This window comes from Primulina eburnea, chromosome 3 (genome assembly GCF_022965805.1).
Source record: "Primulina eburnea isolate SZY01 chromosome 3, ASM2296580v1, whole genome shotgun sequence".
NCBI classification, from domain to species: domain Eukaryota; kingdom Viridiplantae; phylum Streptophyta; class Magnoliopsida; order Lamiales; family Gesneriaceae; genus Primulina; species Primulina eburnea.
This window is the reverse complement of record NC_133103.1, coordinates 645444-673325: the sequence shown is the minus strand read 5'-3', so window position 1 is coordinate 673325 and position 27882 is coordinate 645444. Positions and strand designations below refer to the sequence as shown.

The window sequence follows — 27882 nt, the reverse complement described above, 5'->3', positions numbered from 1 at the left end:
ATTTAATAATGTATGTGCCACCTATAATTATCTATTTGCTAAGAATAAACTAAAATGCAAAAAAATATAGGCATTAATGAAACGTGCATTTAATTTTTGGGGGGGCAAATACAGTTGAGACGCAGGAATACTAATGTAATATATACACCTCCATGAACATATTCCACTTGTACACAAATATTACTGGCCATCTCTTCTTTTCATGCAAACAGCCTTTATTTCTCATCTATGGAGTTCAAGAAGTTCTACCAAATTCTAGCATTTCTTTCAGTGAGTAAAGTTATAGTTTCACTGCCAAAATCTTTGAATATATTGTTCTATTTTGGCTAGTTAATAAATTTTTCTTTTTGCCGGATTTTAGGTGGCATCGGTAGCGAGTCATGCAGCTTTACCTTCAGAGGCTTACTGGAGTTCGATGCTGCCAAATTCTCCAATGCCTAAAGCTGTAAAGGATCTCCTACAACCCGCAGGTACTTATTTGATTGAACAATTCACCAATTGATGCATTTTGAAAAGAATTAGCATGAAATTTAACTTTTAAAAAGAAAAAAAAAACAATGAGAGCCGAGTCTCCTCAGTGCTAGAAATTGGGTCAGGTGGGGAACATACAGTTAACTAGAGAAGCAATTTAATAGTTAATACTGATACTAAATTTTATTAGAGTGACTCGTGATTACCTCATATTCACATTGCTTATTTTCCCGGTTGCAAGTAGAATGGCTCGTGGAAGATAAAAGCACCAGAGTCGGGGTAAGCAAGGGCGGTGTTAATGTAAACACAGGGACAGGCAAAAAAGGCGGCACCTCTGTAAATGTAGGCCATGGCAGTGTCGGAGTCCATACTGGAAAACCGGGCCGTAGAACCAATGTAGGAGTAGGAAGAGGTGGTGTAACCGTCGGAACCGGCACAAAAAAGGGTAAACCTGTTTACGTCGGGGTTCATCCAGGTTCAAACCCTTTCAATTACCTCTATGCAGCCACTCAAACTCAGCTGCATGATAATCCTAATGTTGCCCTTTTCTTTTTACCCAAAGACTTGAGCATAGGCAAAAATATGAACCTGAATTTCTTCCAAACTAAAAATCAGGCTACATTTTTACCTCGAAAAGTTGCAGATTCGATACCCTTTTCCACAAACAAGTTGCCAGAGATTTTTAGCAAGTTTTCAGTGGATCCCAGCTCGAATGAAGCTGAAATGATTAGAAAAACCATTGAAGAATGTGAGGATACAACACAGATCAACGGAGAAGAGAAATTTTGCGCAACTTCTTTGGAGTCAATGATTGATTTCAGCACCTCAAAAATTGGTAAAAATGTAGAGGCAATATCGACAAATGCAGAAAGTGCGAGCACATTAAAATACAGTATAGTTGGAGTCAAGAAAATGCCGAGTGAAAAAGGGGTGGTGGTTTGCCACAGGCAGGAATATGCATATGCAGTGTTTTATTGCCACGAAACAGAAACAACAGTTTCTTACCAGGTTTTGATGGTAGGAGCTGATGGGTCGAAAGCAGAAGCAGTGGCGGTGTGCCACGAGGATACTGCAGCGTGGAACCCAAAACACTTGGCTTTTCAGGTGCTGAAGGTGAGGCCAGGGTCTGTTCCAGTGTGCCATTTCCTTCCTCAGGATCATGTTGTATGGGTTCCTAATAATTAGTTAGCTGAAGATCATGCAGTTTGTTGGATAGTGGTCTGATTAAAATCAGACTATATATTAATAACGTAACAGACACATGAATGTCTTTTTATTCGATCATTTTTAAGTACTATACGTATCAATTCATGTAATGCTGCTTTCTACTTTATCACAAAACCATATCAGGACTGAACCAACAAATTGCAGATCAATCCCAAAAAGTTCAAATTCACCATAAATTTTCTTCGGAAAATAACAAGTTCATCAATTCTCAAAATAAAAGTAAAAAATACAAGTTTATCTCACTAATATTTTAATTTTTGGGATCAACGCAAACTTCCGCAGCATCTGAGTTCATCCCCGCGGAGTCTAGAAAGGAAGAGTGATTGTGGCTCGTCAAGCATCAATAACATAACTGCACAGCCATGTCTTAGATTGCAGGCATAGCTCGTAGATTACCTGCTATTCTTCTTATTAAAAAGGCGAGGAGTTGCGATTTCTTCTCAGAATTGATGATGAAATTACTTTAGTAGAAAGTTTGTTCCTGAGCATTACTATTACTCCAACCAAATCCAATACTAATACAACATACACCGCTAACACGTAACCTATTGAACAAAAAAGATAATATGTTTCAAACTCAGACAGTATATCCAACTGCAGGAGTTGACCAGCCAAAAAAAAAATCCACACTAATCCAAATGAGACACCTGTAAGTTTTCCGGCAACAACCATCTTAAATTGTTCTTCGCTCTTCCTACTCCCCCACCAAATGACAAAAAAATAACAAAAGAAGACAAATAACTTAAGCTGTCATCCCTTTCTACCACTACAAATCAGCACCATCAATACAGTGAATAAGCTAAATTTATAGAAGAAATTCGGAAATATTCAGGTTTCAGCACCATCAGAATAAGAAGTGTACATTAACAAAGAACAAACAATATGCTTCCAAAAATTGAATACAATACCATAGAGTCGGATGAACAGTTCTTGGTGAACGAGAAAAGACAAACCTCATAAATGTTCGGTTTCGTTTTGGATGTCAGGGAGAAAGTTAATATTTTAGAAGAGGATGTTTTGCGGAAATAAATTGTATGTACGATTCTGTTTTTGGGAAACAAAATAATTGATGTAAATGTAAAATCGTGTCAGAAAATTATTTTAAAACTTGAAAAAAAAATATTTTAAATCATAATATAAGATAACAGAATATTTTTGAAAATGAGAAAAGTTAGTTAAAAAGTTTGTGATTATGTTGGATGATGTGACAAATTAGAAAAAAATTGATTTGGAGAGAACAAAAATAAATTATATTGTGTGTTTTTATTGGGTGAGAGATTGTTTTGCCGAATGGAAAACATTATGGAAACAAATACAAGTTATAGAGTTTATCAAAACAAGAAGTTGATGCAAATGAGCAAAGTTTGCTTAATAAAACTTCTAAAACAATACCTGTTGTTTGACGCATGGGCCACAGTATGTGTTTCCTGCCGAAATTGTAATTGCGGTTTACTATGTCTAAGGATTAGGCATGAATGGCTCCAAAGACCCCCAAGTTCTCCCCACTTTCAATTTAACCGGCAAAGGAACTGCAGAAACAATTTATTTAACAATATCCTCGATATGCTCAACAAAATAATAGAGTCCACGTCATTATCAAAGAAAGACAGTGTAAGAAAAATCTCGAGATTCTCATGGTCTGTATGATTTCCAACGACGGATTACCATAAATACATGTTAAGCATACCAAGAAGCGACACAGCCCTTTCCATGCATGTTTGAAGTAACAGCCCAGCTTCTTTAACAACTGAAGAATCAGCTTCCAGGACTAGTTCATCATGTACCTGAAACAAAAATTAGAAGGTAAACTTTTCATGATTCTTCAGAAAGCTGAATAGGCATTAAAGGCTACAATACTTCAACCATCACAAGAAGGTGGTCCTTACAAATAAATATGTAAAATACAAATTCAACATTTCATAGTTCTTATAGGATAAGGATAGTGAATTTAAATTATAGAACCAACATCATTATTGACTTCATTAACATAAGTTATCCATCTAAGTTTTGCAGAGATGACTTGTTACAACATGAACTAACACCCTTAACCAACATATTGCCGCTGATGAAAAACGTTAAATATATGCCATGTCCAAGGCAAAGTAAAATTGCACGTCAGGGTGAGATTTATGGCAAAAAAGTATAATGAATGTAAACCTATTTAACACTTCTCAACTAAATACCTGTAGAAGGATTCGGCATCGATGTTTAAGCATTAGAAACTCTTCAGCATTTATGAAACTAGGCAAAGATGCTTCAGAATCCTCACCAATAATATCATGGATATATATCATTGCAATTTTTATGACATCAGCGGCAGATCCCTACAGCACACCATTAGATAAAAACCACACATTCAGTGTACACCCCTCCCTCTTCATTACTAAAAAATGAGATCAAAAAGTAAGGCCATTTGAATTATTATGTTATAATGGTCTGAAAAGTGATGTGACAAGGATAATTACCTGGCATATAGAGTTCACAGCTTGTCTTTGAGCTCTGGATTTTTCTTTACTGTTACCAAATTTAATTTTTTCCAAGAAACGTTTTCTTCCCTTAAGGGTCTCCACAAAACTGCAGAGCAATTAATATGAGATCCTCTAGAGGGTAAAACTAATAAGGTAGAAAACAAAATTGAAAAGAGGATCCTGGATGCATTAGTACAAGATAAGATAGAACACATAATGGAAAGGAGAATCCAGGATAAAATCTGGAGAGAGAAGAATCTGGCCCATATTGTGGAAAGCTCAAACTAGTGTTGTTTGCTTCTCAAATGAAAGAACACATGATAAGTTGAATTGGATCTCAGGTTATCAAATAATTGAGATTTGATCTTAGAGCACCATGGATTATTGGCATGAAAAACATTGGGGTTCCCACAAGGGAAAGAGCAAAGAAACTGTATGATGTGAAGTTGGAGAGGTCAAATGTAAATTACAAGAAGGTAAATCAACATCTCGCAACTCCATTTAGCAATGGTCTTTTCACAAATAACTAAAAATGCAAAAAAGTCCAGCAAGTGGACTTTATTAAACTCACCCTTTTTTACGACAGGCTGTAACTGCTTCATGCAACCAGCCAGCAACACCAGGAAAAGATTTCTTGAAGCTCTGAATTCGTTCTGCAGCATCTTCTGTAGTGCAGTTCAGTTTTTCTGCGAGTGAGTTAGGCCCCATACCGTATAGGATTCCATAAACCATTCTCTTTGTTTGATGTCGCTCACATGAGCTCACACTTGACTCATGTTTCCCAATCCATTGTGCGGCAATCATGGTAAAGACATCGGCCTGACAACTACTCAGAAGTTTAATCAATGAAGAATCTTTTGAGAAATGGGCCATAAGTCTCAGCTCTATCTGGCAATAATCTGCCGTTACGAGCAGCCAATCATCCTGCGACAAGAAAACCAAGTAAAAGAAGCAAATAACACTCCACCAGCAGAGCTCAAGACACAGATAAATAAGAGATTCTAGGATAAGTGTAAAGAAACTCGAGTTCAAATATCTTAGGCATCTTCACCTGAGTAGGTATGAAGAAATCACGAGCATTAATCTTGTAGTGAATGGCATGCGATTCAACATCATCTTTATCCATTTTGAACTCAATCATATGCTCAACGCACTATGAAATCATGGACAAAAAGAATACAGGATATTAATTGGTTAAATAATTATGAATGATCAACAAAATGGCAGAAAGCAACCCCACATCCGAATTACAGGGAAACAAAACCTGGAGGTTAGGCTCCTCCATTGACAGTCGACCAGTTGCTGTTGACGTCTGGAGCCAATGACCATGCAAAGTATACTTCTGGCTCCTTATAGAAAGCCTAGCAAGTGAACAAATTGACCCCAAAGTAGAATTCAAAAGTTTAGCTAATGTTCGGTGCTCTTTAATAACTGGAACAATGGGATGCTCATTCCTGAAATAAAAAAAGCTTCGATCAGTCCAACAATCTTTGAAGCAAACAAGAATGGTGATCGAGCATTGTTACGTCACCATCAGCGGCGAGCAAGTTACTTTAAAATCTAGACAGTCATAAATCCTCTAAAGCTAATGAACATAAATTTGTAACTACGTGATAAGTGCAATTTATTGTACTTTTATTACTTGTTTTTAACTTGGAATTTTGTGATTCTTGAGCAGTTTTTATTTGATATGTTGTTGTTTTTGTTATCGTAGTTTGGAAGCTTAGAAATGAGAGTTTGGAATGATATAGTGATGAATTAGAAGGTGCAAAGGACAATGAGACACGAAGCAACAGTGCACCCGCGCTGCATACACCGCCGCACCCGCGCTGTTCGCCGAGGCATGACCGCACCCGCGGTCATGCAAGCGCCGCACCCGCGGTGCCACTTGCTGAGCAGGAGAGTTTTTGACGAAATTTCACCGTCAAAAAATTGCACTTATCAAACTCCCCCAAACTTAAGATTTTGCTAGTCCCGAGCAAATCAAAACAACAAAAAAAACAAACAAACAAACAAGTCATGAAATATTTTAAAGAAATTGGCCTCAATATAAATTCAAAATCCACCATGCATTTACAATTCAAATCAATTCAACCACTTGTTCATCCAGATAAAATCATATGATTGGTTCGTTCTCTAACTTCAAATCTCTCAACCATGTTTCAAATCATTATCAATTGATTTCAAATTTTTACAAACACATATCACAAGGTCTTTTTCGGTAAAAATTGGGTTCAAAGCAATATTCATTCAAGAAATGGATACCCAATAAATATTTGATGCAATGAGGTGTGTGAAAAATTGATCAAAACTCTTATTCAATGACAGTGTTTATCGATTGTCCATAGGCTAGATCCTCCCAATCACTCTCCACTAGTATATTGGACAACTATGACTAGGTTAATACGATTTTCAATGGTTATAATGTTAGGCCTCGGTTCATGGCTACAAATAAAGTTTAGGAGTTCAAATAAAGGAGTTCTTTTGATCTCCATTTTTTTCTTTTTCTTTATTCATCTTATCTCTTTTTCTCCAATCTTCAACAATGTATCATTATTCATTTTTTCTTTTGTAGGAGAAAATCAATTTCTTTCGAATTCTTACTCCCTTGAGAAATTAATTGTATAAGATATTCAAAAGGTTGGTAATTGTGGGATTCTTAAGATATTCAAAAGGTTGGTAATTGTGGGATTCTTGAAAAAGATATTTGAATGGGGTCTTTTACACATATTTACGTGTGTCATTCAAATTCATATAAGCTCAAAGAGGTGACAAATGATAAATTAATTTATTTGGTAGCTTGAAAGGCTCAATCGATCCAAAAATCACCTAAATCATTCCTAAATCATAATTTGTCCGTATTTCGCCTCGAGTGATGTTTGGATAGTTCTAGACAAAATCTCAATTCACCATCAAAAATTAGAATCTAATCATCGTGAAAATGGTGTCTCAATGCATCAACCAAATACATATATATTCAAAAAGAAATGTGCTTGGCTTCCAAGGAATTTCAAAAACACAACTCTTTTCTCTTATAGGCTCAAAAGGGCTTCAAATGAATGTTTATGAATAATATACATGGCCCAAATAAATTCAAAGATTGCCTCAATCATTTATGTGTTTGCAAAAATTTTATTTCAATGTCAAATAAAAATCACAAAGTTTTATAGAATTTTTAAGTATCAAACTCACCAAATCTCATGATTATTCTCTAAATTTTTCAAAGTTGGTCAATTACATGAATTTAATGCATGACATTTCTTTTTCATAAAAATATTTTCATCATTGGCCAATTCATTAAAAATTTCTTGACTAAAATACTACAAACACACAAAACAAACCAAAAAATTAAACACACAAAAATACACTCAATAAATAAACACACAAAAGCAAATAAACACTCCAAATAAAATAAAATAAAGCACACAAAATAAAATAAAACAAAATAAAATAAATCTCCCCCAAACTTAAACATGTGCATCGTCCTCGATGTGAATAAGCATGATAAATAGGAAAATGCACATACACTAGGGCAACGACCGTCAGTGGTCATTGCCATCATCCTCGTCGTCGTCGTCATGGTGGGGTGGTTGAAACTCTGGCGGGTGGTAGACAGGTGGCCACTGTGGAGGAGGTGGAAATGGATGTCCAGAAGTGGAAGCAGATGGAAATTGCTGAGCCAAGGCCGATGTGAAATCCATCATGTACCCCATGAATGTATCGGTCCTATACCGAAAAGCATCCATCTCTTGGCGTTGTACCCGCATATCCTCTTCCAACTGATTCAACCTATTTCTCCTATGCCTTTGCTGCGGCTGTGGCTCTTGAGCTTGGGCTTGGTCACGTCTCTCTGCAGCTCTCCGATTGAATTCCCTTTCAGCTCTACGTGCTGCAGCTTGGTCATTTCTGACTCCCATAAATGCCTGAGCTATCACAATAGAATTTTTCGGCTTCAGAACTTCTTCATTCGGAGCCCAAGTCACTCCCGCATGTTGGCACAATATGGTGATGAGAGAGGGGTGGAGAAGTCCATTCGGAGAGTTACCACTTGCATAATCGAAAATTGAATTCTGAAGCAATCGACCTAGATCAATTGTCTTCCCTGTCATAATGCAAAATGTGAGAATGACTCTCTCCTTGATCACGGTAGTGGTGTGTTCGGTAGGCTTGATCCTAGCAGAAATGAATGAATACCAATATTTGGCCATTTCCTTGAGGTCAGACTTTGCTAGGCTCAAGTGCACATTGTCTCTCATTCGCCATTCGGCTCCCTGTGTACAAATAGTCTGAAGAATACTGTCATAATCAACATGCTCATTTCTGTATTCTTCGTACTCGTCGTGCATGATTTCAGGAAAGCCATATATCGTGTTGATTGTACGTGCATCAAAGGCTACCTCTTTTCCTCTCACAAACACCGTTAACCGATCATGTCTAACCTTTAAGTTAGCGTAGAACTCTCTCACCAGTGATATGACAGCATCCTGTGGCTGTCTTCCAAACTCCTCCCACTGTCGAACCCTAAGCATTTGTTCAATTTGAGTATCAGGGAAGCTCATATCAAATCCTCTCTCCTTGATAATGCTTCTATTCAAAATCTTCCCATATTGTTCTTCCGCCCTCTCATCATAAAACCGACTCGCATCATAGTTCACCCTTGATGATGATGAAGCACCCTTTGATGACTTTCTTTTTAGTGGCATTTTGTCGAACACCTTCTCAACACAACTTTAATTCAACCCACTTCTCAAAATACAAGATTATTGCAATCCACCAAACTACTACTTCACAATATTCACACTTCAACAATGTACACAATAATCAATCAACAATATTCCCAAAATCAACAGTATGCTTCACAAAATGAATAATTTCCTTCCTTAACAACAAATTTCGAATTTAGCAACAAATTTGCTAGAAATAAAGTTGTGTTGAGAAGGTGTTCGACAAAATGCCACTAAAAAGAAAGTCATCAAAGGGTGCTTCATCATCATCAAGGGTGAACTATGATGCGAGTCGGTTTTATGATGAGAGGGCGGAAGAACAATATGGGAAGATTTTGAATAGAAGCATTATCAAGGAGAGAGGATTTGATATGAGCTTCCCTGATACTCAAATTGAACAAATGCTTAGGGTTCGACAGTGGGAGGAGTTTGGAAGACAGCCACAGGATGCTGTCATATCACTGGTGTGAGAGTTCTACGCTAACTTAAAGGTTAGACATGATCGGTTAACGGTGTTTGTGAGAGGAAAAGAGGTAGCCTTTGATGCACGTACAATCAACACGATATATGGCTTTCCTGAAATCATGCACGACGAGTACGAAGAATACAGAAATGAGCATGTTGATTATGACAGTATTCTTCAGACTATTTGTACACAGGGAGCCGAATGGCGAATGAGAGACAATGTGCACTTGAGCCTAGCAAAGTCTGACCTCAAGGAAATGGCCAAATATTGGTATTCATTCATTTCTGCTAGGATCAAGCCTACTGAATACACCACTACCGTGATCAAGGAGAGAGCCATTCTCACATTTTGCATTATGACTGGGAAGACAATTGATCTAGGTCGATTGCTTCAGAATTCAATTTTCAATTTTCGATTATGCAAGTGGTAACTCTCCGAATGGACTTCTCCACCCCTCTCTCATCACCATATTGTGCCAACATGCGGGAGTGACTTGGGCTCCGAATGAAGAAGTTCTGAAGCCGAAAAATTCTATTGTGATAGCTCAGGCATTTATGGGAGTCAGAAATGACCAAGCTGCAACACGTAGAGCTGAAAGGGAATTCAATCGGAGAGCTGCAGAGAGACGTGACCAAGCCCAAGCTCAAGAGCCACAGCCGCAGCAAAGGCATAGGAGAAATAGGTTGAATCCGTTGGAAGAGGATATGCGGGTACAACGCCAAGAGATGGATGCTTTTCGGTATAGGACCGATACATTCATGGGGTACATGATGGATTTCACATCGGCCTTGGCTCAGCAATTTCCATCTGCTTCCACTTCTGGACATCCATTTCCACCTCCTCCACAGTGGCCACCTGTCTACCACCCGCCAGAGTTTCAACCACCCCACCATGATGACGACGACGAGGATGATGGCAATGACCACTGACGGTCGTTGCCCAGTGTATGTGCATTTTCCTATTTATCATGCTTATTCACATCGAGGACGATGCACATGTTTAAGTTTGGGGGAGATTTATTTTATTTTATTTTGTTTTATTTTATTTTGTGTGCTTTATTTTATTTTATTTGGAGTGTTTATTTGCTTTTGTGTGTTTATTTATTGAGTGTATTTTTGTGTGTTTAATTTTTTGGTTTGTTTTGTGTGTTTGTAGTATTTTAGTCAAGAAATTTTTAATGAATTGGCCAATGATGAAAATATTTTTATGAAAAAGAAATGTCATGCATTAAATTCATGTAATTGACCAACTTTGAAAAATTTAGAGAATAATCATGAGATTTGGTGAGTTTGATACTTAAAAATTCTATAAAACTTTGTGATTTTTATTTGACATTGAAATAAAATTTTTGCAAACACATAAATGATTGAGGCAATCTTTGAATTTATTTGGGCCATGTATATTATTCATAAACATTCATTTGAAGCCCTTTTGAGCCTATAAGAGAAAAGAGTTGTGTTTTTGAAATTCCTTGAAAGCCAAGCACATTTCTTTTTGAATATATATGTATTTGGTTGATGCATTGAGACACCATTTTCACGATGATTAGATTCTAATTTTTGATGGTGAATTGAAATTTTTTTAGAACTATCCAAACATCACTCGAGGCGAAATACGGACAAATTATGATTTAGGAATGATTTAGGTGATTTTTGGATCGATTGAGCCTTTCAAGCTACCAAATAAATTAATTTATCATTTGTCACCTCTTTGAGCTTATATGAATTTGAATGGCACACGTAAATATGTGTAAAAGACCCCATTCAAATATTTTTTTCAAGAATCCCACAATTACCAACCTTTTGAATATCTTATACAATTAATTCTTACCTTCTCAAGGGAGTAAGAATTCGAAAGAAATTGATTTTCTCCTACAAAAGAAAAAATGAATAATGATACATTGTTGAAGATTGGAGAAAAATGGGAGAAAAAGAGATGAGATGAATAAAGAAAAAGAAAAAGAAAAAAATGGAGATCAAAAGAACTCCCTTATTTGAACTCCTAAACTTTATTTGTAGCCATGAACCGAGGCCTAACATTATAACCATTGAAAATCCTATTAACCTAGTCATAGTTGTCCAATATACTAGTGGAGAGTGATTGGGAGGATATAGCCTATGGACAATCGATAAACACTGTCATTGAATAAGAATTTTGATCAATTTTTCACACACCTCATTGCATCAAATATTTATTGGGTATCCATTTCTTGTATGAATATTGCTTTGAACCCAATTTTACCGAAAAAGACCTTGTGATATGTGTTTGTAAAAATTTGAAATCAATTGATAATGATTCGAAACATGGTTGAGAGATTTGAAGTTAGAGAACGAACCAATCATATGATTTTATCTGGATGAACAAGTGGTTGAATTGATTTGAATTGTAAATGCATGGTGGATTTTGAATTTATATTGAGGCCAAGTTCTTTAAAATATTTCATGACTTGTTTGTTTGTTTGTTTTTTTTGTTGTTTTGATTTGCTCGAGACTAGCAAAATCTTAAGTTTGAGGGAGTTTGATAAGTGCAATTTATTGTACTTTTATTACTTGTTTTTAACTTGGAATTTTGTGATTCTTGAGCAGTTTTTATTTGATATGTTGTTGTTTTTGTTATCGTAGTTTGGAAGCTTAGAAATGAGAGTTTGGAATGATATAGTGATGAATTAGAAGGTGCAAAGGACAATGAGACACGAAGCAACAGTGCACCCGCGCTGCATACACCGCCGCACCCGCGCTGTTCGCCGAGGCATGACCGCACCCGCGGTCATGCAAGCGCCGCACCCGCGGTGCCACTTGCTGAGCAGGAGAGTTTTTGACGAAATTTCACCGCACCCGCGGTCCTTAGACTACCGCACCCGCGGTCATGCACAAACATCCCTCCGGAAATTGTGAAACTTTGTGGACTTTGAAGAAAAGAAGGGGAAAATGGTGTGCTACGTGGGATATCTTGTCTAGACTATAAAAGGGTCTCTTTTTCATCATCTAGGGTATAGAGAGAAGCTAGGAAAAGGGTGGAGGCTACAAGGAAAAGGGTTGAAGATCAAGATCATCATCTTCAACAAGTTCTTGCATATCTTTGGACAAAAACTTGATACACTTCTCCAAAACTCTTGTTCTAAGTTCTTTCTTTATTTTTACTCTTATTTTGATATGTCTTGTTTAATATTTATGTGTTGTTGTTTTATTTTCATTATTATGAACTAAATCTTAATTCTAGAGGAATAATGGAACAAAACTAGAAACCATGTGTTGATATTCATGATTTATGCTATATAAGTTGTCTTTATTGTTCATTTGTGTTTTTCCAATCTTAATGCTTTCATTTTATTGGCCATATCTTGAATGATTTGTATGTTTATAAATTATCACTTGAAAAAGGGAATTTATAATCAAAAAAAGGGAAAAATACATCGATTGTATTTATATAGTTCGAGAGGACATATATTGCTATGGAAGCCATTAAAAGAATTTAGCGCTTGTTGTGTTATTTAATTATCGATTGTTGACGGAGACGTTGCAATCCTTTGTTAGATAATTAGTATCTACTTAGCACTCGAGAGAGGGAGTAGATAATTATAGAATTCTTGGTTAATGAATAAGAAGGAAAATTATAATATAGCTACACAAAATAACACATGGTGGATAGTTGCGTGAAATCGGACCTCTAGATCTTTTATTCCATTGTTGTTCAACTCTGTTTGGTGTTACTAAAATTAAATTTATTTACAATTCAGTCATTGATACGAACAAACCTGTTAGTTGATTTTTCTAAATAAAATCGAGACTATTCTAATTACAAGCATTAATATAAATTCAGAAAGACATTCCTCGTGGGATCGATACTTGTACTTAAAAATTACATTTTACTATAACTTGACGTCGTGCGCTTGCGAGCATTAAAGAAAACACGCAACACTACGACATCAAAAAGAGCTTTCAGCGATGAAAAAATTGTAGTAAAATACAAAATCAGAGAAGATTTGCAACCATATCAATAACTTTATCAAGCAAAGGAAAATACTGAAGAAAAGGCCATATTTGCAACGTGACCATCCAGCATTTGAACAAGGGCAAATGCTAGCTAGGTCCAACATGTGCTAACGCATAGGGGTGGGCGTTTTTCTTCGGGTATCGGGTACCCGACCCGACCCGACCCGACCGGGTAAAACCTGATCGGGTCGGGTATTTTTTAAAAAAACGGGTTCGTCGGGTACCCGATACCCGAAAATAAATTTCGGGTTCGGGTTCGGGTATTTTACCGATACCCGATCGGGTATCGGGTACCCGAATTAGTTTTGTTTTTTTTTTTATGGGTTTGTTAAATATGAAAAATACATGTGTTTTTCATTTTCTAGCCATAATATGATATAATGACTAGTCATAAGTCGATATAATGACATGATTTTTTGTGAAATGTGAAAAATAATTATAATTTTTCAAAAAAAAAATTAAAAAAAAATCTTAAAAAAATGTTTTTTTTTTCGGGTACCCGACATAATCGGGTTGGTGTCGGGTAGTAAATTTTACTACCCGACTTGTCGGGTACCCGAAATTTCGGGTACCCGAACCCGAAAACCCGACCCGCGCCCACCCCTACTAACGCATATAGAGTAAATGTGATCATAAAGATTTAGTGAACACTTATTTTAAACAAACTCCATCTAACTTAGACTGTGTGTGACAATAAAATAAAAAAGCTAAAATTTAGTGGTTCTAGACAAGCACACTCATATTTCAATTAGGCTTAGTTTGGTGTGAGTGATGAAGCAGTGATTAGTAATATCCTATTTTATCGCATGTTTGGTTGGATTTTTTAGGCCCAAAATTAATATCTAACCCTGCTAAATTGATTGGGGTGATGATTTATCATAATTTTTAGCTATTAACCCTGATAAAATCTCAGTGGTGACTGGTGTGATGAAAACATTAATTTATCATAATTTTTATTAACAAAAATATCAATTCCCCAATTATCCTCTCAAATAAATATATAATAAGAATTTGACAACATTACTTTGCAACAGCAAGTGTGGAGCAAACACTTTTTTATAAATGAAAGAAGATTTGAAATCTTGAATCATGTTAATGTTGGTGAAATTGGTGATGATTCACTTTGGAGCTTGAGGAGAAGTTCGGAAGGACGAAGAAGATGATGTCAGTTGTGAATGAAAATTGATTGAGAAGATTCACTTGTTGCTGTTACTAAGTAGCTTGGAGGAAAGCTTGGTCATGGTGTCCGTAAAGAGCATGCAACTTGTAAAAGATTGATGAAGCTTGAAGAAGGAGTCTGTGCAATCTAGAGAAGATGAAAAGAGACATACAAGTTGAGGAAAGTGAAAGGTACGCGTACGTTTGGAGAAGATGAGATATTACGATTCATGTAATAAGAGTAAACTTCACAGATCTAAAGAAAGTAAATTTTTATCCATTTTATTAATAATTCAACCAAAAACGTCAATAATTATATTTCCTCAACCTACATTACCAAATAATTATGGATCTCACTTTATCTTATGTGAACCTCTGGTTCATTTTTTGTTACTAATTTTATTAATCAATATAATATCATTTCTTATAAATAAAAAAAGAAGTCCTTTTAGTACCTCAACATATCCAGACAATGTTTGTCAGTACTTGGATGTTGTTTTCCCTTACTCCCTTCTGGCCTGGGAAGTTTCAAGTGTTCATAGAGTACATTAGCTATGTCAGCTGGCATCGATAATGAAAATGTCTTGCCAGCCAATTCGAAAGCTTCCTTCTCCAAAAGCTTTAGTTTACTTCCAAGAATATGACGTGCTCTAAGGCATCCTTCCATGTCAACACCAATTCCCCAAATCTCCATATCAGCAAGAACATTTACCTACAAACAACAGGGACATAATTCTGATTGACAGACAATAAAAACCAAATAAATGAAAGGTCAACATCAGTCTAACCATCAGCGTATAGTAACAGAAATGAAACTGACTAGAGATTTAAATCAATCAACAGAAAATTCACGTAAAACTGTGAAAAGCAAAACTGCCATCCAAGCCAAACCATGTTTCTGATTATTTGTACTTTGTAGTTAAGGAAATATTTTCACAAGTCATTTTCATCATTTGGGTTATAAATAAAATCAGAGGAACTTCAAGTATGACACGAAATTGCTGCCCCGAACAATTATAAGCTATTCAAATTATTCTGGAAAACCAAAATCACAATGCAGGAGATGGTCAAGTTCTCATTCGATGAGTGAAAAAGATTACTCACCAGCTGAGTTTCAATAGTCACGAGTGGTTCAAGCAGTTCTTCAGCCTCTAATAATTTCCACAGAACAAAAAACAAAGCTCGAGTTTGTGCAACTCTGCGACAGCAACCGTTATGTGCGGCTCTTTGCATCTGATCCTTCCATCGACCACTTCTATTAGCTGAAGCTGCAGCATCACTAGATAATCTCTTTTTAACTTCCTGTGAATATTGTACCCTCAGAGGTAATTTTGACAACCAAAAGACTCGATAATAAGATAAATGATCATCTAGTTCATTCCTAACCAAAAAATCAGGCATTGTTATCAGTGGAGCACTAAATTTTAGTGCAAAATCAGAATAAGATTTCATTTAAATAGTATTTATCGATCAAAAATACCTTTTCCAGATTAGGATGAGAACTTTTCTCTTCATCAGGCGAAAGAATCCATGCCACAATACACATATCAATTGCATTTTTTACATTGACATGGGAAAACATGAAGTATGAATTGTCAATAAGATCCAGATCCAGACTTTTAATTCCACCATGCAGACCGCTAAACCTCTGAATAGAAACAGCTGGACTTTTGAGCACCTGCATCTGAGCTTTTAAGTTCCAAGTAAATTTTTTGACTCCCTTTCTCTCCATTATATACCCAATCCTTATCCACCGTTTCTTGGCTACCTCCACCTGATGCTTTGGTGGTAGCATACCAGCATGTTCTTTTCCTCCACTGTCATAGCGTAATAAGTCCTTTGGGAAGTTTAAGTAATACACAGGAGAGTTTTGCCAGCAAACCGCCATGCCATGTATTTCAAATGGAGCAGAAGAGTTCAATTCAAATTTTTTATTAAAATGTGTATCAAAAAAAAACTCTGTTGCTGCATCCCAAAGATCCAAGAAAGAATCGACTCCCCCAGGAATACTAACTGCCTTCACAGGACTTTTTCCCAATGTGTGTTCTCTGATTCCCACACATACAGTGTCTCTTTTAGGTTGTTTCTGACCATCATGGTCAAAACACTTACTAGACTGATTTCTGATATTACCAACATTTCTTGATGAGACATAGACGGATGTGCTTGCACTTTTTATGGGATTGTTAGTCATATTATGCTTAGACCCCACAATAGCGGATCCTTCTTCAAATAAAGTAGGACATTCACTTTGAATATTGCCCGCTGATTTTGCTTCAGCGTTTGACACAAGTCCAACAGGTGGAGAGTAGTAGGTTGATTCGTCCGCCTCAGTTTTTAACATAACTCCGTTGGCCCCATCACTATTCTTCTCAACTGAAGGTGCAGCCAAACCATGATTTGAATGAAGATCAACAAAGTTGCTAGTTGATTCCTCCCCTGAAGACGATGTTAATTCCTTTCTGAGGACATTTTCGGCAGCATTAAGTAATAAAGGGTGAGACAATGGTGGCACGTCAAGTCCAAGACACTTGAAGGCTGAGAATGCAGTGAGTCGTGCCTCTTCAGCTTTATCAAGAACAATTTTGCGAGCTTCATTTTTTATCTTCTTGGCAACTCCAAATTGTATTTTCCGTTGTGCTAACGATTCCATAACAAAAAAAATTTATTTATCCAAATTATAGACTAGAATTTATACATTGGCTAAAGACCGAAAAACTAAAGGAAGCAGAAAACAGCGTACCAACAAATCATGAAATAGTTGATTAAACAAAAGGAAGACTTTTCAGTCAGTCAAATGAGAACGGCGACTTTAGCACTTGAATCGTGTAAAAACATGGTGAACAACAAGGATGACCAGACGAAAAACCCACCAAAGTAGGTACCATGAGGAAACAAGAAAAATGCACAGCCATTTCCAAGATCGACTTCCATGCCATGGAAATGAAAATCGAGGTTGTATTCAACAAGATAAAAAGTTTGGCTTTCATGAAAACTTCTCGATATTTCCTGATAGATAAAGATCGTGATTCTCCAGGAAATGCATCATGAGAAAGAAATCATTTGTACATCAATATATGATTCAAATCCACAAACTGAATAAACTTACAATCTGCAAAAGCTCCCCGCAATCACTGATATAGCTTGTACAATTAAACTCCTCTACAAAAGTTTAAAAGTGACGGTGGAGTGAAGTGTGCTACAATCAGTAACCAATGCTTGAAACCTCACCTTGTGCAGTCCACTGAGAAGATTCAAAAAGTGCTTTGCCAATTTCAGAGACAGATGCTTCAGCTATAGCTTGAGGAGTACGCAAACCAGCCTTATAAAGTGCTCTAGCTCGTGAACCCTGCAAATTCCGAAAATTGTAAAATTAATAATCTAGATTTCTAAAAATAAAAAACGACACCAGTATTCTACCTTAACGTAAGGAATAGCTGTAAGTTCTACAATCTCTGCTCTAACTCCAAATGAAACACGATTTTGGAATTTGGCAACTAAGCTTTCAAGGTCATGCCAACCAAGTCTCTCACAGAATACAGAAACCATAGACGCAAATCTTCCAGCATTTTCTTGTAAGGCCTGAACCATACCTCTAGCGACTTTAAAAGCATCGCATGCCTCAACAACAGATACTTCCTTCACTCCACCATCAAGAAATTATCATACAAGTATGAAACCAAATAGCTTAATTAACATCATAGTAGACAATTACATAAATGACCAAGTACATGAGGTGAAACAGACTAAATAAGATGAAAATCTTTGAGTAACATTTTCAGTAAAAAATTTAGTGAATAAAAAAAAATGGTGTTATGGCACAATCTTTTGCAAGAATAGGCATGTAAAAAAAAGTTTTTTTTAAAAAAAGACCTCATTTCAACTTTAAACACAATGCAACACATTGCACCACGTGCTTTTCGGTCAATAGTTCTATTTTTTTATAAAATTATGTACAGATCCATTATTGCAAATCATCCTTCTGGTACTGTCTATGCAGAAATATTTAAGAAAAAATTGTATCAGAAGTGAGTGTACTTCTATAGCAATCAGCTGGGAAACAAGGAGGAGAAAGATGGGGAAAATTTCAAGTATAAGTAAATGAATTAAATACAAAATTGCACATATACACTGTATCATATGAAAAATATTCTCGGATTGCAGATTTATAACAAAGGATAATGTCCAACTGGAGAGTGTGGAGGGGAGGGAACAAATATACCTGCACAAGCCGAGACAAGATAAGAGAAACATAGAATCGTTTACACACTCTAAGCATTTGATCATCTGAGAGAATTCGATTAGTCGCCATCCCAAGTCTATGATTGTGATTTCCGCGAAAGCCTTTGGAATAATCCCTTGATCTATGTGAGGAAGGTGCTCCATGAGCCATACGCATCAAAAAGGATTCTTGTACTCCAACTCGATTTCCAACAGACTGCACTTCATAAAAAAGGTTATAGAGACATAGTTGTGCATGTATTTCAGGTCAGATTTCTGCTAAAGCAAAAGTTACAAACTGCTTTGACACAAAAATTAACCAATTTTAAATTCAAGCTTTTTTGCACGCAACTTAAATAAATAAAAGATTAAGTCCACTAGAGAAATCTTTAAGTTTCAGTGTTGAGGCTGAAGTCCCCATTTAAACATGAGCCTCCTAAAAAACGTTTGTGGTTTCAAGAAATTCTATTGGTAAGGATATCATGATTCATGACAAAAATGCAGAAGAAAATAGCCCTGCATATCTCTCTCTGCAGACACATTTTTGGAACTATTTTATCGTGCTCAAAGAATTTTTGGAAATCAAAAGTTCAACCGACTATCCTATCATTTTTAGCTTTAAACATAAGAGTATTTAACATCATACATCTGACTAAATGAATTCTTCACATGGAAATCGGTTCAAAGAAACTTGCATTCACTGCAAAATTTCTACAGTGGGACATCAGAAACAAGATGAATAGTAGATAAAAAGCGAAGTACCTGGTCTATTGAAGGCAACTGCATGAATCGCTCATAATATAGTTCCCAATCTGGTTCCACATCAACATTAATGGGTGTTACTAAGTACACTAGATGTAAATCTGATGCAAGCACAAATCCTTCTCTCGCCCTCGTGAGATCGTCCAGTACAATCTAAAAATAATCAAAATTCGATGATTACCTAAACTACGTAAAACTCGTTCATGCATTTAACCTGATCGAAGCCAGAGGTCAACTGCATACAAATACAAATTTAAAATGTGGAGGGTTAGCATAGAAATAAAAACCAGGGATACATTACAAGTGATTCCTCTGGACAGAGAGAACTTCCAAAAGATGCGCGGCCCAAAGGTGTAGTAGTGTACAACTTCGTCTCTTCATTCCATTCAAGAAACTTTTTATGGCACAGCCATCGAAGAGAATCTTGGGCTGATTTCACGACATCTTCAAAAGGTTTAATTGAATTGAGAAGAGTACACCTAACATATCGATGAATATCATTTGCTGTTTGAACAATTCCTCCAGCAACAACCTCCAGTATAGCATGGGTCATCCCATTCTTATCTTCTGACAGGCAAGAATAAAGTGGAGGACAACCATCATTAAGGAGTGCCACTATTTTCTTGACCTCCTCTGGCTTGCAAATCAGCACCTATGTAGGTTTTTCAAATTATTAGTGAAAAATTTAATGTACTTCAAGACATATTGTACTTTGTTATTTAACAAGAAAAAGAAAAAGTCACAGTAAAAATAGAGAAAATTAGGCAGGAGCAGATGCAAGTAAAGGATTGGAGAAGAAAACCGACAAAACTGTGGACCAATAGAACAACTTGAACAGATGAAGGGGGAATTGTATAAATGTAAGCAAATAAAAAAGAGACCTACACTTTCTCCCTTTGTATCTATGCCAGTACGACCTGCCCTTCCAGCCATCTGCCTGTATCTTGTCCCATCAATAAAATCACGACCAATGCGTGGTTGTCTAAATATCACTCTTCGTGCTGGCAGATTAACTCCAGCTGCTAGTGTTGACGTAGCAGTCAAGACACGTACAAGTCCTTTGCGGTAGAATGTTTCAACAGCCTCCCTTTCCTCAACCTTTTCCAGAAATGAAGAACCGTGATAAGCATTCAATGTGATAAGTATGCATAAGCATAACCCAGAGTTAAATTTTGTATGAACAGGAAATAAATCAATAAGATGTGTCCGACATACTGTGAGCCCGGCGTGATGATAAGCTACTCCAAGAGGAAGAGTTTCTTCCAGTATTGGATCCAACCCAGCAGCAGATCTTCGCAATGAATCAATAGCTGAATTTATATCAAAGAAATCATCGTCTTCATTGCGAGGGCTTACGCAATTTTTTTTAAGATATTTCGCTATATGCCTAGCAGTTGATTCACATCCTTTTCTACTGGAACAAAATATTAGGACTGAGTGACCCTCTTGGACAACCTAAATAATTCAGTGTGTGAGATATATCCAATCTAATTGCAAGATAAAACTTAAGTAAAAGACAAAGAAGATAAACCTCGTTGCATAGTTCAACTATATGATCCGGATCTTTACCACAGAGATCAGCCACTCTAGGGATCATCCGAACAATTTCCATCTCTTTGTTATATATATTGCTACCCACTTTAACGTATTCCTCCAATGGAACGGGTCGAAAGTCTGTCTCATAAAGTGCAGCCTACAAAATAATAATAATAAAAGAGAAATAGAGGCAGATCAATTCATTTTTAAATTTAAGAACTTATTATTTTTTGGCAGCATGTAAAATAACAGAATATAAATCAATTAACATGGTAAATTATCAGATAAAATTTGCAAAGAAAAAAATTGAAAAGTTACGGATTTGAACTAAAATTTTCCAAGCAGAGTTTGAATACAAATAACCTGATTGCAGTCTTTCAAATAAAATGGAAACATAATTCTAACCTTGCATGAGACGACCTCATAGATTTACAATTACAGTCTCAAATGACACTTCATCCACTTATTACAAAGCAGACATTAGAATTTCGGTCATTTTCACATTCAGTGATGCAAACAAATAGCTCAGAGTCAGTAAATCAAGGCTTAAATGATCACAAAAAGATATTCATCAGTAGTATCCCCAGCTTCAAATAATTCATTCACAAGGTTCCAAAACTTCAAACGGTACAAATATCAGAAATATCTCGAGTGAATTGAGTCATATTAAGCGGTTATTCAAGAAAACATGCATCACCGGTCCTATCAAGGTAAACATTTTACCGCGTCTTCAAAAAGATTGTAACCTGTTGTCATGTTCGGTAATAACAAATACTTACTTGAAGCCAATCAGCAACAGCAGCAACGTTGGGTAATGTTGCACTCATGCCAACAATTTGGAGGCCACGAGCAGGATCAGACTTACCACTACTCGTCCCCCCACTTTCTCCACTAGAAGAGCCTATATTGCCTTCACCAGCTGCATACCGAAGCTTTGTCAACATGAGTTCTAATATATAACCTCTACTCTGATCAGCAACCTGCCGTCATCACAATATATCATTCAGACATAAGAATGACAATCAGATAAAAGAATATAAGATAACAATCAATAAATATAACCCCAAGAAAACCGAAAGCCGTGTGAATACCATGTGCAGTTCATCAATTACAATGGTACCGAGCTCTGATAAACGACCCTCTTCCAGTAATCTGTTTACCAACGAATTTGCTTTCTCTATAGTACAGACGGCTACAGAGGTATCCTTGGGAATAGTGCCACCACCTTGATTTCCATAATAGCTGCGAACATGCTTATGTAACGGTTCTAAAAGAACTTCAAGGTGTTCTGCCTGCACGTTTTCACAGAGATTGAACTGTAAGACACAAGAAAAAGAGCATAAGAACTGTTTTGAAAGCAAAGCAGCCAACACCACCTTTTCTGCGCAGATAGATACATACGGAAGTACAAGAAGGGCAATTTTTCCAGCGGAGAAAACTCTTCTTAGCATTATTATTTCAGCAACGAAACTTTTACCAGCACTGGGAAAACCAAAGAAAAAAATTTGAGCGGCAAGGGAAAAAACCACAACATCTAAATATTTCACCAAGAAAAAAAAAGCAGCCAAACCAAAAAACAAAAACATAAAACTCATCACAATTGAATACATCTGTATAAAATATGGGAATGAGTATGCAGCTAATTTTCAAGGAGCAACTGAATTGAGATGGGAAAGCCAAAAACTAAACCTGCAGACCCTAGGCATATTAAGCAAAGACTTGATCACATTTTATCGAATTTGGGAATATATTTTTCCCTTGATCTGATATAAATGTAGTTCTAGAGATGAAAAGCATGCATACATAAACATAAAACCCTACAAATGTAGCTGAAATGAAGCATATGATATAAATGTAGTTATAGAGATGAAAAGCATGCATACATAAACATAAAACCCTACAAATGTAGCTGAAATGAAGCATATCCCAAGCATGCATAGGTAAACATAAAACCCTACAAATGTAGCTGAAACGAAACATCTCCCTTAATTACAGTTTTCTAAAATAGATTATATTGCTGGTGAATAACAGCTATGTTTATCCATGAAGCTTGAAGATTCTCAACTAAATAAACAGCTGCCTTCTTAAAAGTCTTACTACTAATTCTCCAGTCAGTATTAAGTATATCACCCACCACAGGAGATATAAATATTTTTATAATTATTTCTATCCCAGTTAAATATGCTTTTTTGAAGACCGAATTAACAATTGACATTCTTGTTCAAGTTTGCCTATAAAATCGAAAGTATGAATTTGAAAACCATACACTTTTTCATATCTAAAATAGACTTGAGTGAACATAATACTTATATTTGGGAAACTAGGCATGCTCGCAATGATGCATATTCCCCATTGCCTCACATATCAGAATCCAAATCAGAAATTTTGTGCTCAGACCACTTGCATGAATAATAAAGGCCCAATTTGTATGAAGAAAACATACACAAGCTACCAATAACATGAATATGCAGTAGCCACACCTGCAGTCTACAACAAAAAGTGTGACACTGTAGCCAACTGTAACTATTTACCCAATGATGTTAATTTTCCCAGTCTACAAAGAAGAGTCTAAACCTCATGGTGAAATTTCTGGTGCATCAAATTAAGATGTAAAAACGGGGAAAAATATGAATTTATTTTTTGCAAATTTTACTGCTTGTGCACAGATAATTCCTCGTGAAACAATATAACGAGTTATGCACAGGCAAACCTTCACATAGGACAATTGATCAATGATGAAAAAATTTAGTTAAAAATACAAATAAAAAGGGGGGGAAAGCAATTTTAACAAGTTATATTACCTGGTAGATGCACAATAAACAAGATTCCGGTTATGCAAGACACCATCCACCTGAAGGCAGTCAACCTGAAAAAAAAAGTTAATAGAAAAAAATAACACATCGACATTTCTGCAAAGTTTAGGCTGCTATTTACAGAACTGTGGTCAGATACTAGATTCAGTAACCAATCATCCATCGGTATTGGCTTACTTCATTTCAAGATTTCACTTATTGTCCGGGCCATAGGTCCGGTCCGGAACAAGCCTATAAACCGTTTAGACGGTCAAACCAGTCAGACCGGTCTTGAACCAGTGAACCTACCGGCTCAGCCATTTAAGAAAAAAACGATTTTTTAAATTTTCTTCTAAAAAAATTACTTATATTTAAAATTTGAAATTTTATTTTTTTAATTATATACATATATATATATAGACATATATATATATATATATATATATATATATATATATATATATATATATATATTTGTATTTTAAAATTTATTAAAAATATTATTTTAGTAATGTTAGATCTTATTTTGATTTATTTATTTTTTGAAAAATATACATATAATTATATTTGATTATATGTATGTTCTTTAGATTTTAAAGTTAGATGGATATATCTTTTTAAATTGTTTTATACACATTTAATATATTTAAATTTAAAATCTATTATTTACTATATCATATTGTCATTTTATATAATATAATTATTTTTTAGTTTAACCGGTTGAACCATTTTTCGAGGTAAACCGATTCGATAACCAGTCTGCATATGAAAACATTAGGCAGCTTTTCAACCAATCTAGAACGCGTATATACAGAAATCTTATGACAGCACATGACCCTTGTTAACAATATTGATTTAAAGAAAAAAAAACTTGAAGTTGAGATAGCTTGCATCAGGAAAGCATCCCAAAGTTTCATAGACGTCAGACCACCAACAAACTAATTTGAATATATTTATCTAGGAGAATTCATCTTTTAGGGAAAGGAATACCTGCCAAGGATACAGTTTTGATATCCCCTTTTTCTTATAAATGTCGCATATTTCAAGGGGAAGCCAATTATTCAAATCCAAGCAGTCCTTCATTGAAGAACTTGCTGGAATAGAGGAACTTTTCGACTCATGATTATTGGAAACCACGGTGTAATCTTTGTCCACTGCACCAGATGTAGAAATGTCATAATCTTCAATCACTCGATTCATGTTTCTAGAGGAAAAAACACACTTAAAGGTTGATCCTTGCAGTGTCAGATTTTCTTCTGTTTGATTGATGTGGCCAATGGGTGTAAGAATAGTGTTTTGTAAACTATGGTGACTGATAGAAGCATTTGTATTCTCCTTGCTCGCTGCAGTACAAGGTGTATCACTATTAGCATGAGAGGGCATCTCTTCATCAAAATTGTTTCCCTCAAGATTGAAATCAAAGTGCTTCACAGGCATGGGTGAGGCTTCTTCATCCAGATCTTTCTTTTGATTCCCCTTGGGGCCTACAGCAGAACCAGTCCCATCATCACAAACTGGATCTAAAACTGTATGCATACCCTTGTTTACCATACTGTGGCATCCACCATGTTCCACTGTATTTGAATTACAAATCTCATAATTAACCATCAGGGATTCGTGATATTCTGTGATATGGGATGAAAGACCATCCTTGGGAGCAAACAACCCATCTACAACTGTAATTGCTTCATTCCAAAACGCTTCTCCAGGAGAGAACAATGACCCTCCCCGTGTAGATTGAGGAGTTCCACAAGCTCCAAGTCTGGAGGTGGAAAAACTGTGTGTGTCACATCCAGCAGTACATGGAGCAGATGTGTGGCTACATTTTCTCAAACTTGCTTGTGATTCTAAGGCATTGTGGAATACAATTTCCTGTCAACATATAAGATCAAATTTTCAAAGATAAGTTTGATTAAGGACATTTATAAATCTTCACATGTTTTTTACCTTTTGCAGGCATTTAAATTTTTTATCTCCAGATTCGTTAACAGTTTTAGATTGTGCGGCCTTGGGTGAGGAAGTGAATCCATTCTTAGTGAAAGGCTGATTCCCACCATCCCCACTATGCCTTCTCTCAGATGCTTTATCCTCTAGACGAAGGATAGATGAGCTATTATGTATTTTCTTATCAATGCGATTTGCTTCTGATTGAGAACTTCCAGCAAATGGTAACTCGCTGCAAAAGAATTACAGAATTTTAAAAAAATTAACAAAGAAAATACAAGTGCTCTATCAGCCAATAGAGTAATATTAGACCTAAGGTAGCTAGCTGTTGAATGAGTGATTGAAGTCTTCTGGACTAAGTCAAGCCATTAATGGACAAAAGAGAAACAAGTAGTACCTGCAATATAACGACAAAAATCCAGTTGCAAATGCCTTCAGTTCAGCATTTTCCACAACATTCCCAGATGCGTAAGAATCCTTACCAAGACAATTAGTTGGAACACTATCAGAAAACAATTCAGATTGTAACCTTGGAGCCACTTCAGAAACTTGAGGTCTTTCAGGCAGTCCCTGGGTTGGGATATGGGACTCACGATTTTCAATTCTAGATGACAAGCCAGCATCCAAAGTCAGATTCCTTTTCACAGGCCCCTGATAAGCCTTTTGATCGCAAGGGACATTCAAAGATTTTGCAGGTGAATGACCATCCTTTGAGGTTACCAAATAGCTATCCAAAGAACTTTTCGAACTAGGAGAGACTTCAATTTGGTTTCTTGCTACTTTTTCGCATCTCCCCAATTTTGAAGTTGGTGACAGAGTTTTTCTCTTCTTTTTCGAGACAAAGAACTGCACAATTACCATAGTCATCAACATTTGAAGAAAAAGTAAAGATAAAATAACAGGTAACGGATATAATCTTGAACAGTTCCATTTGTGTGACACCAGAATGGGAGGGGGATATACGAGGCAAAAATCTCGAATAAACTCCATTGCAGTGACATCCGGATTTTCCCTGTCACCATGTACCCCACGAGAGAGAGAGAGAGAGAGAGAGAGAGAGAGAGAGAGAGAGTACAAGGGTCAAGGAAACAGGTGAACTTTAGAATTCAACATGGAAATTCCCATATTCTCAAGCACAACAAGATAAATGTGTCAAAGGTCAAAATTACGACCATAATTGACATAGCTTTCTATCTTTTCATGATTCTGTAATCATCATATACGTTACATAAAACAATCAAAGTACAGGAATGTACAGGAATATTAAATTGAGTCCTGAAGTACATGGAAATTGCATACGGATCTCCAGTGTCATGCCGAATCTAAATCATATGTTAAGTGGAAACTAAATCTCTCTGAAAAATAAATAAATTAAAACCCCAAACTGACACCACCACGTTTATTTTTATATTTTGAACAACACGGTTACTTTTTTTCAAAAAACATTTAGTATACACTAATATTTTTCAATATTTCTTTTTGTTTCTCATCTTACAGTGATACCTTTAGCTAATTGACTCATCGCGATTTAGACTAAATGACACGCCAATCCAAACTAACATATCACCAACATCAATCCCAATAAATTTCAACACCAAAGGTACATAACAACGCTGTGTTTCTCACATAGGCATATATACTGCGTTTGGATGGGTGTATTTGAATCTAAAGAAGGATTTAGCTGAAAATTTGTGGATTTAAAATGACAAGTAATTGCAAGTCATTTGAAATACTTTAAAAATGTATAAAAAAATTCATTAGAGGATAGGATCAAATTTGAAATTATCAACAAAAAATTTCGTTCAAATATGAATAATTGATTTGAGGAGGAACTGGAATCAATTAAATTCAAATGCCTCCATCCAAACAAGAAAATTTGAAATCACCTGGTCGATGCGGGAATCCATGACCGTACTCCAATGTGCTTATTGCGACGATGAACAAGCGTCAAAGCCTACTTCACTGATTGTTCGCCTATAGTCCAAAGAATTCAAAGTTTTTACGCATTTTACTCCATTCGAGATGTTCAACGTCTCTAGATTTGAAAATATGAAAATTTTGAATAGCAACCCTAATGTTTGTCCAACGTGTATATATATATATATATATATATATATATAC

At 36.0% G+C, this 27882-nt stretch overlaps 2 protein-coding genes across 7 annotated transcripts; one reads left to right on the top strand and one right to left on the bottom strand.

The window, feature by feature from the left end:
• Window positions 1–121: 121 nt before the first annotated feature.
• On the top strand, window positions 122–1787 carry LOC140825042 (BURP domain protein RD22-like). Its single transcript, XM_073186523.1, has 3 exons — window positions 122–270; window positions 362–470; window positions 716–1787. The coding sequence occupies exons 1-3, from the start codon at window positions 229–231 to the stop codon at window positions 1654–1656; spliced, it is 1092 nt and encodes a 363-aa protein (XP_073042624.1). The 5' UTR covers window positions 122–228; the 3' UTR covers window positions 1657–1787.
• Window positions 1597–27838, bottom strand: LOC140825041 (helicase and polymerase-containing protein TEBICHI). Of its 6 annotated transcripts, none has more exons than XM_073186520.1 (27): window positions 27648–27838; window positions 26159–26607; window positions 25765–25993; window positions 24808–25689; window positions 23827–23891; window positions 22117–22507; window positions 21805–22005; window positions 21021–21182; window positions 20705–20944; window positions 20375–20587; window positions 19791–20141; window positions 19490–19642; window positions 18729–18944; window positions 17927–18145; window positions 17738–17855; window positions 15987–17146; window positions 15611–15808; window positions 14962–15218; window positions 5431–5620; window positions 5218–5319; window positions 4738–5090; window positions 4164–4272; window positions 3882–4022; window positions 3386–3482; window positions 3086–3227; window positions 2607–2742; window positions 1597–1645 (listed from the first exon to the last, which is right to left on the bottom strand). In XM_073186520.1, the coding sequence occupies exons 1-25, from the start codon at window positions 27666–27668 to the stop codon at window positions 3157–3159; spliced, it is 6588 nt and encodes a 2195-aa protein (XP_073042621.1). In that variant the 5' UTR covers window positions 27669–27838; the 3' UTR covers window positions 1597–1645; window positions 2607–2742; window positions 3086–3156. The 6 variants fall into 6 exon arrangements, with proteins under 6 accessions (XP_073042621.1, XP_073042618.1, XP_073042620.1 ...); XM_073186517.1 differs by having other exon boundaries at window positions 2652–2742; XM_073186519.1 differs by having other exon boundaries at window positions 2652–2742; window positions 3091–3227.
• Between the last annotated feature and the right edge of the window lie 44 nt (window positions 27839–27882).

What these genes read in the sequence shown, in the direction of transcription:
- LOC140825041 (XM_073186520.1), bottom strand. Translation starts at nt 27,668, where the DNA reads ATGGATTCCCGCATCGACCAG. An exon ending in CTGTTGCTGATTGGCTTCAA is followed by an intron (nt 21,183 to 21,804) that starts GTAAGTATTTGT and finishes ATTATTTTGTAG; the next exon opens with GCTGCACTTTATGAGACAGA. An exon ending in ATCATCACGCCGGGCTCACA is followed by an intron (nt 20,588 to 20,704) that starts GTATGTCGGACA and finishes TTTCTGGAAAAG; the next exon opens with GTTGAGGAAAGGGAGGCTGT.
- LOC140825042 (XM_073186523.1), top strand. Translation starts at nt 229, where the DNA reads ATGGAGTTCAAGAAGTTCTACCAAATTCTAGCATTTCTTTCA. An exon ending in AAATTCTAGCATTTCTTTCA is followed by an intron (nt 271 to 361) that starts GTGAGTAAAGTT and finishes GCCGGATTTTAG; the next exon opens with GTGGCATCGGTAGCGAGTCA. An exon ending in GGATCTCCTACAACCCGCAG is followed by an intron (nt 471 to 715) that starts GTACTTATTTGA and finishes GGTTGCAAGTAG; the next exon opens with AATGGCTCGTGGAAGATAAA.